The sequence below is a fragment of the Platalea leucorodia genome (assembly GCF_965183815.1).
Source record: "Platalea leucorodia genome assembly, chromosome: 5".
NCBI lineage: Eukaryota > Metazoa > Chordata > Aves > Pelecaniformes > Threskiornithidae > Platalea > Platalea leucorodia.
In genome coordinates this window covers 27603441-27619308 of record NC_138827.1, presented here as the reverse complement: position 1 = coordinate 27619308, position 15868 = coordinate 27603441, and the positions used below count along the sequence as shown (strand labels likewise).

At 36.6% G+C, this 15868-nt stretch overlaps 1 protein-coding gene across 4 annotated transcripts in view; it reads right to left on the bottom strand.

The window, feature by feature from the left end:
* Window positions 1–15868, bottom strand: part of TUT4 (terminal uridylyl transferase 4) — a 50028-nt gene that overhangs the window by 9434 nt on the left and 24726 nt on the right. For all 4 annotated transcript variants that reach the window (XR_014228212.1, XM_082312315.1, XM_082312314.1 and 1 more), the window contains 16 exons: window positions 15484–15603; window positions 14880–15101; window positions 14556–14730; window positions 11236–11978; window positions 10631–10781; window positions 9954–10040; window positions 8419–8522; window positions 7981–8038; window positions 7783–7886; window positions 7003–7092; window positions 4993–5106; window positions 3803–3880; window positions 3235–3412; window positions 2822–2869; window positions 2642–2724; window positions 924–1039 (listed from right to left, as the gene is read on the bottom strand). Coding sequence is in view for 3 of the 4 variants with exons in the window: in XM_082312315.1 (XP_082168441.1) it covers window positions 924–1039; window positions 2642–2724; window positions 2822–2869; window positions 3235–3412; window positions 3803–3880; window positions 4993–5106; window positions 7003–7092; window positions 7783–7886; window positions 7981–8038; window positions 8419–8522; window positions 9954–10040; window positions 10631–10781; window positions 11236–11978; window positions 14556–14730; window positions 14880–15101; window positions 15484–15603 (2471 nt within the window). In the remaining variant the exon portion in view is untranslated. The remainder of the gene's footprint in view (window positions 1–923; window positions 1040–2641; window positions 2725–2821; window positions 2870–3234; window positions 3413–3802; window positions 3881–4992; window positions 5107–7002; window positions 7093–7782; window positions 7887–7980; window positions 8039–8418; window positions 8523–9953; window positions 10041–10630; window positions 10782–11235; window positions 11979–14555; window positions 14731–14879; window positions 15102–15483; window positions 15604–15868) is intronic.

Sequence of the window (15868 nt, the reverse complement as noted above, 5' to 3'; positions counted from 1 at the left end):
AGAGTCAACCTGTGACCTTAGAGTTCCAGTCCAGTTTCACGTATCTTGAACTCTGCTGACTAAACGAAAGGCTGTAAATAAGGACTTTGTAGCAGGAAGAGACCAAGAATCTTTTGAAGAATTACTGAGCACACAATGAACATAAGGAGTAAATGAAAAAGCCCAGACTTTAACCTGCATTCTAAGGGCTTCAAAAGGTCTTAGGAGGAGTCAGACAACCTACGCTGAATGGGTCATTAAAAATCCAAAGATGTAAAAATGTGAGGAGTGCACATTCTCTGTCAATTCCTGCTAAACTCTCTTTGGAGACATTGACCTGCATGTACTAGGGACTCCTTTTGCAGGAGTACTGGATCCAAAACTCATAAGTGCAATTAACGTACAAGTGCAAGATCACTAAATGACTGGCACTAGTATGATGTTACAGAAATGCACCTTAACTATGTACATTTTAACTACTCCTAGATTTTAATAAATGAACTTTTACCTGCCTTGCAGAGGTACGTTATCAGATCTATAGAACAATTCAAATTCAACACTGTCTTCCGAACATGATCGCTACAGGAAATCCATTTTAATACATTACAAATTGTGCAGTCAGGTAATATGGTCTCCATCTGAATGTTTACACTATAAAAAGATAATTTAGTAATCTAAATTTTAAGGTAAGCTGTAACTACAGATAGATCACGAAGCAAAAACATTAACATGTTATAGACTGTTGATTTTACTCTAAGCTTTAAAGAGATGACCAGAAAGAGTCTTAAGAAAAGCAAAAATAGGATGTGAAGTTGAGGATCAGATATGAATATTTGATTTTCTCTGCAATTCATCATATTCTTAATTTCCATTAAAATTTCAAATATCCAAATCTCTCCTGATTTAATCTCAAAGATTTTACGTTAGCTTTGTATATTACTTACCTCCTCCTCTTTGGACAGTCTTTCATGTAGTGACCAATTTTTCCACAGACACGACAACATCTGTCATTGGGTGCCAATTCCCCATCTGTCAGCACTTTTGAGTCAAAAAAGTATTCCTATCAAAACACACCAGACAGATACAATACATAAACGATTCACTTACAAGACTGAGAAATGAAAGTAAAATAGACAGCTTTCATCTCCTATTGTTCCCTAAATTTTACTACTTCTTAGATTATACCTAGTCCTTTTCTTCCCCTAGATAATGGCAGCTTTTTCAGAGATGTGGAGCAGTTTGCGCTAAAAAAGGGTATTTAGTCTTAGGGCCAGAGGCTGAATTTGCAGAACAGCTTATCCAGGATCCAGCCTGCTGCCGACCTTCTGCTTCCCCAAAGGCTCTTCAGAGGGCAATTTTTTGCATATGATCTACTTTGGTATCTGAGTCACTGCTTGTATGCTTTCCGAAGCAGCCTATATCCCTTCCCAAATGACATGATTATATCCCCCTAGACAGAACAAAGCTCAGGTGGGAAACAGATGGAGCATCTGCACACTGACCTATATCACCCCCCTCCCCTGGAATTTGCTAAGGACAGCTGCAGTTCTGATGTGTGTCAGTGCAAAGGCCACAGTTTACAGCCTCTGAGCAACGCGAACACTGTAAAAGTACTGTTGCCTGAAAGATTGAAATAGAGATACAAATACAAATGTCCTAACCCCGGTTTGGGAACAAAGTCCTACTGTAGACAGGTAATTTACTGAACCTTTTTGCTACAGTTTCCTCTCTGTACCACTAAGCTGCAATAACAGGGCATTGGCTTAGGAAGGAGATTCTATTAGGCATAGCACAAAACAGAGCACAGTCACTCCATCAAAGAACATTTAAAACTCATTTAAACAAACTCGGAAAAAACACAGATATAGTAAGCAAATAGAAAAGAGAAGATAGGGAAGGATGAGGGGAAATAGAAGCTTTCAGAAGATTTTCAAAATCCCTTAGAAACACAAACCCTGTTGAAAGCCACTCGGAGAACAGTCCTCTAAACAGTCTTAGAAAACACCTTTCTAAGTACGCGTTAAAAATATTAATTCCAGCTGATTTATTTGCTCATACAAAAACCCAGTTCTCTATTACGCATCGATGAATGGACCCTGTAGCACAGAGGAGTACTTTCTCTAATATGATGTTGCATGAATGCATTCCTGACCCTGACTCACTATGCAAATTTTGAAGGTCAACTGATGAAAAAAAAAAAAAAAAAAAAAGTTTATCATCGTCCTTTTCCTTCCTTAAGCAGCTATCCTTGCTTTCCCCACGAACTGGAAAAATACGTAGAATGTAATATCTTATGAGTCTATTTTCTTTAGCTACATGAATAGCCAGTGAAGTTTCTAAAGCTGTTTCTGGGTTTTATAGCCAATTTTGCAGTTTTCTGCAATACTTAATGTCACACAATGAAAAGTTTTTTATAAAACAAACCCCCAAATAAGCTTATTTTCCCAAAATCTGCCAAAAATACCCGCCACCCATCCAACTACTCCCGTGAATTTTATATTTCAGGAGTCCAATACTAAGATGTACATTTTATGCAGATGATATATAATTACATATATTGTGCATACAAAATTGATAAATACATACAAGAGGTTTGTTTTGGATGCATCAAGTCAGTGGATGAAGAAAAGTAAAAAACATACTAAAAACTATGAAAACTTACAGCTTCTCTTCCAACAGTTGGGTAGAATGGGGTACCAAATAATTTTCTCCCATTGATAAATGCCTTCATTATGAAATTGGTCACTATCGAAGACAGACAAAGTTATTGGAAAACAACAGAAAAGGCACAACACTTTAGAAATTAGTGAACATTAATCATTAGTAGACATTAATAGCTTACTTTTCCTAGAGACTCCAGCACCGAGATTATGATTCAAGTCAAAAGGATCTGTGTAAAGAAGGGAGAAGAACAAATCAGAGTTGGAAAAATTACGCTGCAACAAAAATTTTTTATTTTAACACAGGGAATTCCATTTTAAATGCACTCACAGAGTACATGATAGCAAAGCAATGCTGAGTGTTTTAAAAATATGCGACTAATGATAATAAAGTAAGAGCAATTTACTGAAAGTATACTAAAAGTTAGGAACCTAATCTCATTTTGTAAGCTGTAGGATTTATAAACAATGCTTGTTTTAAACATTGATGGTAGTTTCTTCACATAAAGGTCCTGCGCAACAACGAGAACAGAACCTCAAGCAACAGCATTCATCACTCCCTCATTAATGGAACAAAAATTCAGCAGATAAGTACCTTCTATGGCAATACATTTGGATGTCCACTGTTTTTCAAACGTAGTTAACAGCTTTTTCTGCCGGATGCTGATCACATATTCCTTGAAGTCAAATTCTTCAGTGTAGAATCGCAGCAACCCTAGCCAGAGTTCTCCAAGTGATTCAGTGTTTTTTCCAAGAGAAGGCAGACGCTTCTTCTGCATACAATTGAAGACACAATTTATTCAGCTACAGTTACTGAAGTACTTCTCCTGAACTACCTCTCTAATTACGAGTTTGTCTACCATGAACAATTTCATTTGGTTAAAGTAAGGTTAAATCACTACAGTTAAATCTACCTCAATCCTGAACTGTTTGTTAAGAGTAAAAAGTATTTTTCCTGATTTATGTTATTTAGAAATGATTTAAAATAAACTAAGAAAAAAACAGACACTCATTTCAGCAAAATAGGACTCATTTGGGAAGTTATAATAATAATGATATGGAAGTTTAACTACTCTTTTATATATTACACTGTTAGAAATGCATTACTTTCCCATAAAAACAAGCTTTAAGTTTTAGTGACTCTTCTGGAATTAGAATATTACCAATTCTTCCATGTCATCAAAGAAAAAGGCATTCCATCCATCCACCATTCTTTGTGGAATCTGTTTTCCATCAAATATCTGCCGAAATAGAGAGGGAGACAGTTACCACTCTAATTCAAAGTCACCATAAAAGACTTGCAGTTTTGCTGGTAAGAAAAGATTTATATTTTTGTATTATTTAATTTTAACAATTACTTCTATATAGGCAGAATTTCCCATTGGTAAAAAGTCTGAAAGTCTTTTTGCATTATTGCTATACCTCTCTCAAATTATTGGGATATTTTATTTTCACTTGTTCTTTGCAACTAAGAAAACATGACTGAATTATCTCATCAAGACTCCAACATCCCTCTTGCCCACAAAATCTCTAAGGAGACTTTATATGACTCCTATTACATTTTGACTTTAGCAAAGCCAAGGGGAAATTCCGCTGTTATTTAATTGTACTCTCAGGGTAGCAATAAAGTAACAACCCCCAACCACTACTAAAGTATCAGCAAAAAAGTCTGTCTCAACTGCAGTGCTTAAGCCAATTTTCCTCTTGCATGCAGACAACAAAAAAAGTCAGAAGGGATGATTTTCAGAAGTGCTTGGGAGTTCCAGAGTGTATCCAGGAAGAGGTAGATAGCTGACTAATTATATTCTCCCCACCCACGCAACTGAGGTACAGAACGTTATTTTCTTAATAAAGTTTCCTGGCACATGTAAAAGAGTATCTTTAAAAGTACTAAAGCATTAGTTATATTTTTTTTCCTCTCATCAAATCATAAAATAAACTTTTTCTTTTTCAGATAAGGTGTTGAGCAATAAATAATGCTTCTGACAATAACTGATGGAAGAGTTGGACTCGCATCTCAAGAGCATCTGGCGCAGTCTCATAATTACAATTCCCTTCTCTCCATACCACCTGCCAAATTTTTTTCTATCCTGTTCAGTATATAAATATCATCATAAGACCAAAATCCCAAAGTAAATGTAACAGCAGAACTTAGGTCCAACAGATTCCCGATTTTGTTGTAATTGTCTTGGTAAGTTTTACCCACTAAAACCAAGTGGGAGTTAGGAACCCGCGAATGCAGAAGGGCCCCATATTTCATTCATCCCCCTTGATCCCAAAAGCCCAGACTTCTCATATTTGGCTTGAAAAAACAATGCATCTATTTTCATGGCCTCTTTTTCTGAAAACCTACCTCCTGAAGAACTGGAATAACGGGTGGATTTCTCTGCTGTAGAAAGTACAAAACCATAAGAATATAGGCATACGAAGACAGACTACCACGGGATGCATCACCAATATCGCAGCGCTGAAAAAATACATTTTAAACAAAATACTGAATTTACATTTTATTATTCAAGACTAACAACTATGTTAGAGAGCACACAGAAACAGCACCAGTAACTCAAAATACATTCATCTCATAACAAAAATTGTTTTATGAAGCCTGAAAAATATATGCCCTTAGAGTGAAGTGCCATCTGGCAAATCCACAGCATAATTTGACTAACATAAAAACAGAAAAGCTTCTCATAGCCAAAATTTCTTTTTTTTTTTTTATAGTTTATAATGTGCCAAATAGGAGGAAAAAAAAAACCAAAAAAACAAAAAAACAACAACCCACAACCAAAACCCAAACCCAAATCAAAACCCCCAAAACAGAAATCCCAACAAACCTCCACATCTGATGTCCAGGTTTCAATACTGTGAAATTTAATTTTCCTAAACCCATGTTACTAGAGCTGTTTCTATGATTCCTTATTATTTTGGTTTCCCCCTTTTTTAAAAAAATAATTAATTAACGGGCAAGTATTTCCATGTTGTACTGGCAATTTAGGCAATACCTGGCATTTTGCTAGCATACATATGCATACCTAATTAAACCACGGTCCAGCCTGCACAACATAGCGTAAAACAAATATCAGTGAATTACTTTACTATGCTTGAAAATCTTATTACAGTATAACCTTTCTACAGCACCTGCTTCTAAGATACCCTTTGCTTCAAGCCTGTGTCATAACAAACAACATATTTTTTTAACCTCCTAGGTCTGGAAAAACAGGGATTTACAAATTACTTTCACATTAGCAGCAGCAGTGACAGCTGTTCCTGTTTTTTCTGCCAATGCAAACAGAGGAGGAAGCATTTTGCTTAAACAGAGAGTACTTGTATAGCTATGAAGTCACCTCCATGCGTATATATTCAAAAGTGTACGTCCCACAACTTGGAAACTTGGTCTTTACAGTAAGATTCTTAGAATGTATACAATAGTATGCAACACTACAAAAAAATGTAAGATTTGTTATTATCAACATAAGGGATTTTTAATCTGGACACAGAAGAGACATGGCAATATTCTACATCTACTGTGACCACAGGAAAAAAAACAAAAACAAAAACAACAAAAACCTTTATGAGTCTTGGTGACAATATAATGAACATGTCCATTCCATTCTGGAACAAAGTTATTTTATTAATCTTGATGCATTTTATTACATTAACATCTGGTAGCATGATACACTCTCTATAACCTGTTTTTTATTTGCCCCTGTTGCACTAAGCTTTCTTTGGATGTGTTTGGGGACTGTATTTAATAGTGCAGCTTGAATAAAAAGCAGCACCATGTTTCAATTATCAAAGGTTGTATAGTATAACACTTTGTTAGAATATCAAAAGAAAAAAAGATGCAGGAGATTCGGTATTTGGTATTTCCAAACTCTTAAAGTCAAGTGTATGTCCTAGGCACATCAAGTAGAGACTTAGGCATTCATCAACCCGTATCTACTCCTGACTTTTATAGTAAGTAAAACAAGGCAAGTAGGCCAGAAGAAAGCTGTAGTAATCTCTGGACTGGTCCTAGATATGGAAACTTGGGAAGACCATGCACTGCCACATGCCCCTATGTCTTACAGCTACCATTTTTTCCACTTTCGTTTGTTTGGGGTTTTTTTGCTGGTTTGAAATTGAAAAAAATTGAAGTTTCCCTTTCATCAGCTTCCTCTTAGACAGAAATCTTTCAACAGATAGCAGAGGATACCAGGACTAAAGAACTTCATTCTGATACACACAATTGGATGGAGCATAGTCAGCTTAAGAAAGTGCATTTCTACTGTCTCCTTTCCAGTTGGTATTACCAAAAGGTAAATTCAGTGGCTGTATCAGAAAACACTGTATTATACAAGTAAGTACCTTATTTTTATATTACCTTTGCAAAAACTTTCATTGTATAGCCCAGATATTGCACTCTAGGATCAATAGCTGCATATGTAGCCAGCATTCTTGTGTTATGCTGTGCCTGGTAAAAGATAGGGGGAGAGGAAAAAAGAGGGAAAAAAAAAAAAAATCAAAGAGGTGTTTCAATGTAATTTATGGTTAATTATAGTATAATCTGCAGTTCAAGCACCAGAGATGCATAATACAATTGGAGGGGGGAAAAAAAAAAAAAAAAATCACAACAATATTCTGTAAAATTCATGCATCATCTCCTGCACAAACAACCGAACGGTGTAATCAGGACAGTATTAATGCAGTAACAAGAACAACCTTGGAAAACACTAGCAAAGAATTAAGTCCCTAAGATGACTCACACTGGCACAAATTCCACAAACTGCATCTTCTTCACAGGTGAATGTGAGCCCATTACATAAGAAATCGTGCCATTTCAGTGTGCTAGATGTAAGCTGGGATGAGATGTACTATTCATGATGGCAGAAAGGCCATGGTGAATGTGGCACTAACAGCTTTTCAGGAGCATTCACAAAAATGCTTCGTGTGCCATGACGCTGCTCTGCCATCAGGTTATACAGCTACTTGGGTTGGGATGAGGGTGTGGGCCACTGAATTTAAATAATGCAGGGGAAAAAAACCAAACACACAAAAGCATTTTAATTCTGGTTTCAAAATGATTCCCTCAAATGATTATTTGAGTAACAATGAATTAAAAAGCTTTCTTTGAACACAAAACCAAACACAAACAGATGCTTACCAGTGTATTGTATAAACTGATATCTCCTTCTAAGCCACTTCGTCTGTGTTCAAATTTTACTATAGGCACTTTGGCTGTTGTTATAGGCAAAATGTTTCTCAAACCTGGGGAAGCAACACTTTAGTACATAAAACATTTCCATTAACTACATATATAGTAAATGTAAATACAAAAAAAATAATACTTTAAAACACCTACCTGGATGCTTCTTAAGAACTTTTGCCAAACCTTCTATTATTTCTTTACAGTTTAATTTCTAGGAAAAACAAATATCACAGCTTCAGATGTCAAAACATGGATCCTATCCCAACAGGCACATTTACTATGAAACATATATTTTATAGAGGAAAAGTCTACGCACAAAAAGAAGCAAGCAATATGCCAGCATATGAATTTACATAAATTGGTGACTTGTATTCTCTACGTGGGCATCTACAGTACACTAAATGTGTGTCTATAGGGCATCAAAAGTAAAATAGGCTATATCTTGCTTCGGTTGTGCAGATTGCAACAAGCCAATGTGCTACTAGTAGAATCCTACCTTTTCTGTGGACAGAAATCTTAACTGAATTAAAAAAAACCTTAAAGAACTCTTGAATTCAAAATAGTAAATTCTGTCAACTTCAGAACTCTTACCTCTGCATTTTCATGGCCTTCCAATGTCATGCAGATATCTAGATCACTGTCCCGAAATCCAAATCCATTCTTTGAAGAGCCAAACAAGCAAAGTCTGGCTTTGTCTGATCAAAAGAGTAGACCAAGAAAAGATAAATTCTTTTACAGTTGAATCTAAGTGCTTACTATGGAATATTGCTTAACTGACACGTGTAGGTGCCCATAAGAAATGAGCTTTAAGAGAGAGCTTACAATGTCACTTCTAAGACTTCACCTTTGACAAAGGAGGAAGTACAACACTTTAAAAATTATTTATAGGAAGTAAGGCAGTATAAAGCCCATGTAATTTTTATGAGTGAGGTATGTTACAGGGTTACTATAACCATTAAATGGCATCTCTAAATGTGGTGCAATGTTTTGTGGTATGCAACTGCACTTTCCTGTTCAAAATAATCAAAATAATGTGCAAACCCAGTCACCAGCACAGCTTTACCCCACAGGTAAGACACAGCTACCGTTAAGGTAGTCCAAGCAATATTTCTGGTTCCACTCATACTTTTTCTAGGTTGCGTATTTTTCCTGTGACCAGGCAAATTTGATCAATCAGCAAGTTTCTGTAACCGTAACATACTGTTCAAGAAGACACAAGCAATAAGATTAATATACTTTATAGAACATTCTTTCCCAACTGTTTTGTTTACATTTTTGTTTGAAACACAATATTATAATGCGTTTTCATTCTTGTAAAGGAAAGTGAAATTACGTAACTGAGAGGAAGCAATTCCTTCCTAACTGAAAAGGATACATTTATCTGTTCAATTGAAATCAATGCTAGGAAAATGTATGTAACGCCTATTCACGGCTTTTTCCTAACCTTTAATAGTATCGGAAATCTTAAGTCTTTCAAGGTTCTGTAACAGGTCTCAATCCTCAGGTGCTGCCAGTAAGTGGAGCGCACAGCCATCGGATGGAAGTGCAATTCACGCTCCTTGATCACAGGCCAGCTACAGCAGAATGGATAGCCTTCTGTGTAAAGCAGTGGACTGGAATTCAGGAGACCTGGGTTTGGTACCTGGCTCTTGCACTGTTTTACAACACCTACAAAAAATCACTTTGCATCTCTGTGCCTTGCCTTCCATGAATGTAGTATCGCCTATTTTGTAAAAGGGATGTGAAGATAACAAACTCATTAAGATTTCTAAGATACTTAAAACACTGGTGACTAGGCAACAAAAGTACTTGGCCCACGACCCAGAAAACACTAAACCCAACTGGCCAGGGCCCATTCAAACTTTCTTTTCGTGCTGACTGCAATAGTCCTGTATCTGCATTATTACTCTTGCAGTTCTTCCTCCACTCTAGGGACATTTCCATGGAATAGCATTGAGGGATGTCCACTTCAGAAGTCTGCACGATAGCTTTACATACAGAGGGAAAAGAGATGTCACTGCTTTAAGCAAGGAAAATGAGCAATAATGAGACAAATTACATCTTCATGCTGTTGTCAACATGAATGAAGAAAGTATTCTCAAGAATCACTACCTACTGTTACATACCATTATACTCTTTTCGAATAAATCTCTCCAAACTTGCCAGAATTTGTTCTCTGTTTTGTTGCTCAGATAAAGGAGGGGATAATTCATCTAAATAAAAACAAGTTGAAACACAGTCAGATGTGACATTCAGTTACCTCAAAAATCTTTTTTAGCTAATTAAAACTATTGGATAACTTTTTTTTTTTGTTACATTTACTTTCCTTGAATATGTGTTTTTCTTTTTTATTACAACATCAGAGTTGTTAGGACTTTATTTCAGACGTCTGATTTTTCTGCAATTATTTAAACACAGAGTGTCTTGGTGGGCACCTAGCATCCAGCCAAGGTTAACCCACCACAGCACCCAACAGGGGCTTTTTCCAAAAGAACCCATAGAATTTGACAAACACAAAAACTAGTTTTGCCCAGAGCCTGATTTCTGGGAACACTATTAACTTTTTACAAACCCAGTGAAAAATCCTGCATAGTATCAGTTTCTCAAATCTATTTTAAGAATTTGATATCACAACCATGGGTTATATGAAAGTAAAAACATTGGTGAATTTGTAACCTAGTGTACCTGGAAGAGCTTCTTCCCACTGAATTTACTGGAGTAAGTAATTTAACCCTAAAGTTCTTATTTCTTCCAGGTTACAGTTCACAGTTTACAGTGGAGTACAAACACTTTTCCAACTTACCAAAACATCTTTTACACACTATATCCAGTATTTCCCGAAATCTGTCTGTCATTGGTGGTAGTGGTTTTAGATCAATTTTCTTGAAATCCTCTGGGCAGTCATTTTTGGAATGTCCATCCCGTTTGCAGATGCTGCATACTATAGTTGGTGGCTTGGGGGGGGGGGGGGGGGGGGGGAAGTGCAGAAATCCAATTTTACTTTTAAGATAGTTTAGCAGACCTAACATTTCCATGTAAGTCATGCAACCAAGAACGTTTAACATCTGAACAACAGTCTCTACAAAGAACAGAAGGACACCTTGCAACAGGCTGCATTTAGTTCTCACAGTGCGTAAGAGCACCTAGAAATTCTACAAGAAAGTGGGAGAGGAAGAGGGAAAAAAACCCCACAAAACAACCAAAACCCAAACCCCAGGATCCAAATGGCATACACATTTGCTGTTTTCCAGTCCTGAATAACAGGTACTCTAAAAAGGCTAGAGCTACCATTCATAACATAGACTGAAACAATCACTGGGAGAATCCTGTCATCCATCCACCCTTAGTTTTAGTGATTTAAAATAGCCCCCTGATACATGACCAGTACTGCTTAAATACACAGCTTACCTTTCCTGAAGTCAAAATAAACTTATCAAACACATAATGCATTTCTTCTGTAGAGAGTCTGCCTTCATCTTTGAGATCATGAGCTTCCACCATTGCTTTGCAGTTGGGCGAGGTAGCTGGTGTGCCAGTGCGCTTATTCTTCTGAGAAGACTCTGTTACCAAACTCTGTCTACTTTCAGCATCAGAAAATTCAGTACTACAATTTGTGTCATAGGGCTGATGTTCACTGCAGTTGCAATGGTGGCTTAGCTCACCTTCAGTTATGCGAACTGAAATTTCTAAATCATCCCTCTCTTTAAGTGATTTTTGCTTTAATTCACAGCATTCATTAGAAATAAGGGATAAAGCTGCTTCTTTGTCTTCATCATAACTAGAGTCCAACGTTGAAAGTAGCAAAGAGTCTATGTTCTTGGAAGTACATCTTTTGGCTACAGCTTCTACCACTTCATTACATTCAAGTTCATTCTCTGGTATGTTACATCCACTTCCTATATTTTGTTTATCTACAACTTTTTCCCCTTGAGGAAGGCAACAGTTGGCTACAGGCTCTTCAGATCTTGTGGATTTCTTATTACTCATTTTCCCTTTTTCTTTTTTCTTGGTATCTGGCTTGGATTTAATCCCATCTTTACTTTGTGGACATGCAAAATATTTATACGCTGTCCTAAATCGCTCCAGGATGTACTCAAATACCATCTGGCTATTTAGACTTCGTGCAACATTCCTCTTTAGTGCAAAAGGATCTAGGAAGAAAAAGAACAATTTAATTAGTTATCTGTAATTTCTACATTTCACTAAAGCAGCTGAAATACCTAAGTTATGATATGGCAGTTAAAAAGAGATTCTTATAATATAATCCAGAATTGCATTTGGATATACTTAGAGAACATAGGGCCCACAAGGTTTTTTGGAGTTCTTCCATACAAAACACAACACACGTCTGGCCATGAATGGTTGGCTATCACAAACCATTCTAAATAGTGTTATTTAAATAGAAAACCACAGGTATATTGCACCATCATATTATGGTCAATTTCTAAACTAGAAATGAAAATAAACATACAAAGACAAAATAAATGTAGGCCTGCCTGAACTTTTTTCCTTCACTGAAGAAGGATTTGCATTTCCCTTAAGAAATTAATTTCTCTAAGAGTAACATTAAGGTTATAAGGATTATATGAACCAATCTCACCAGGTTTCATTCTTAGTCCTTCCTAGCGATTTCTAGATCAAACATGTTTTCCAAGTAAAAAGAGCACTTGCATAGTTGCTATAAGTTTGCCTGGGAAGATAGTATCAAACTGAGATTCTGTTACTTCATAATTTCAGTTAGAAACTTAACATTAAAAAAAAACAAAAGCAAAAATGAAAAATAAAAAACATAAAACAAACAAATAAAAACAACACAAAAAGACCAACAATAGCAGGTATCAGAACCAGAATGCAATCTGTTTTTTGAAATTATTTCCTGTTTCTTCGTCAATAATTTGCCCTTTCATCTTACAGGTTTTAGTCTCTCACATGCTGAATAAACACTACACTGGTTTTAAAACTCTCTAGCTAAAAGTGATTGAAGAAAAGAATTGGGAGAGGAAATTAAAGCCACAAGAGTGATCTCAAGACCCGCTACTCAGCATGTGCCTCAACAATTCATTGCTTGTTTTTCTCCTTTTTACTTTTCGTTCTTGCTCTTCTTGTACCTTACTAACTGGTCATTCAATGTATCTTTAGTAACTCATTCTCTGTCTTTATGATTCTCTTTGACCAATTTCTCCTTGTCCTCTCCATCACCTCATGTTTGTTAAAGAAAAGCTAATTCATCGACATCTCTAGAAAGTGTCCAAAATTCATTATTTATGCTTTTATAAAAATATTACCTTAAATGGTTTCTTAACCTTCCTCAAATACCCAATTTCTCTATTCTTAAGGCCAATTCGGAATGCCATGCATTGCTCTGTGACTTTCCCTGTTAAGTACTGTTTACATATTTTTCTGAGTTGAGGAACAGAATAAAGATGTCTTCCAGTTATAAAGAAGTAATAGACAAAATAATTTTCTTTCTTTCTCTCCCCAACATATATAACTCAGGGAAGGTATTATCATCAAATTCATACAGTCTCACTCCCTGAAAAAAGGATATTCAGGCCCTGAAGTATAGCCTGACATACCATTCAGTTTCACAGTATGGAAACACTACCAACAGGGAAAGGGACAACGGGGGTGTGCATGTGTTACTTTGATGGGTGTGCTGGTTTTGGCTGGGATAGAGTTAATTTTCTTCACAGTAGCTAGTATGGGGCTATGTTTTGGATTTGTGCTGAAAACAGTGTTGATAAGACAGAGATGTTTTAGTGACTCCTGAGCAGTGCTTACACAGAGTCAAGGCCTTTTCTGCTTCTCACACCGCCGCACCGGCGAGGAGGCTGTGGGTGCACAAGAAGTTTGCAGGGGACACGGCTGGGACAGCTGACCCCAACTGACCAAAGGGGTATTCCCCACGATACGACATCATGCTCAGAATATAAAGCTAGAGGAAGAAGAAGGAAGGGGGGGACACACATTCGAGTGATGGCATTTGTCTTCCCAAGTAACCGTTAGGTGTGATGGAGCCCTGCTTTCCTGGGGATGGCTGAACACCTGCCTGCCCATGGGAAGTAGTGAATGAATTCCTTGTTTTGCTTTGCTTGCATGTGTAGCTTTTGCTTTACCTATTAAACTGTCTATGTCTCAACCCACGAGTTTTCTTACTTTTACTCTTCTGATTTTCTCCCTCATCCCACGGGGGGTGGGGTAGGGTGGGTGGACTGAGTGAGCAACTGTGTGGGGCTTAGTTGTCAGCTAGGGTTAAACCATGACAATGGGTTTGCTCCAGTTCACTCTGATCAGAGCTAACCTCTCTGCTCAGTCTGCATTACAGGCAGAGGAAACAAACTGATAGCCGGTAACACTCAAAATACACTGTGGTTTTTGGAAATGCAGCTAGAGGTGATGAAAATTCATAATATCGGAATTATTAAAAAGGAATAAATAATAGCTTATAGAAAGAATGAAACAGAGATAAGAACAGAATGGTAAGAAGCAGTGAGACAAATTTACACCTTGTACTTCAAGGACCAGAGCTGCAAAAAGTACTACTGAACAGAAAATTTGTCTTTAAACAGACTAAGTAGCTGACAAAACATACAAAACCCAATTTATTTTCTCCTCCAATTATTGATTTAGTTTACTGTCCAGACTTCTTGTGACAGATCTGTAAGTATTAGGTAAATAAAAATAATAATGCATGATGACTACAGAACTACAAAAGGGTATTATCCTACCTTCAATGGCTATTCGCCTTTTAGGCCAGTTTTTATTCTCTCTGGTTAAGAGTTCTTGTACCCGTATGCTGATGACATATTCCTCCAAAGCAAATTCCAGTGTGTAAAACTTCAACAGTTCTAACCACAGTTGCCCCAGTGAAACTTGGTGAGGGGTTTTGAATGCTAAGAGAGACTGAAACACATGGACAAGAATGCTCAACTGCAATAAGAAATGAAAATTGCCTTTTTTTTTCCTGGTTCCATACAATATTAATGTTTAAAGATTAAAAACAGGAATAAGAGATAGAATATGGTTTTTAATGAAATAAAGCCATTACTTACATTGCCGTGTTTCTCCTTTGCATTACTTTGGTTGTCCACTTCCGAGCTTGTTACCTTTTTACCACCACCTTTCTGTTGTTCAACTTTAGTTTTACTTTCCGCTCCAACTGAGTTTTTTGCTGCACCATTTGTTGGTGGTTTGTACTCCCACCGTACAAACTCCTCTTCTTCTATACCTTTCAGCTGGTGGTCATCTGGCCTCTTTGAATCAAAGCCTTCAATCTAACAACAATTAAAGCAGCTCTGAAATAAGACTGTATATAATACATACAACCAAAAGTTTTCACCAAAGGTAACACTGACAATTGTGATATTTATCCCCCTCAAGAATAACTGATGTCATAGAAATTAATTCACAGAATTAAAAAAGAAAATATTTGCCTTTTCTCCAAAATACAGCATGACACAATTGCACAGGCTATAGCAGCTGCCTTTTTTAAAAAATCAGAATCATCAGGCATCAATTGTGTGAGGATTAAGTGCCAATGTGTTTTATTTACAAATTTCTTAGGCAATCGAATTCTGCACATTTTATGACCTTGCAGAACACAGAAATAATGTCAACAATTTAACAATAAGGTGGTTATATTACCAAAGCACTTACCCAATTGCCCAAATAGGATGGTAAAATACGTGGTTTTCTTTGTTGAAGAAAAAATATCACCATTAAGGCAAAGGAATATGAGGGAATCCCACCTTCAGCCTGACAGTCAATGTGACAGAGCTGTAAGAGAACAAATCATTGTTCTTATGATGTAGCATCAGCATTTTAATTTAAAATCTATTATAAAAGGACAAATATTAAAGGAATGTGAGGTACATGCTACAGCGAAACAGAAAATCCTTTATCTGCGAAACTGCATTCGTCCTGCTATGCCACGTACAGACAAAATGCAAATTATAGTAATTCGTACAGTGCCTTAAGTTATACTATTTTATTATACGTTATTCTCTTCAGTTTCATCACATTTTGTGATTGTGGGACACAT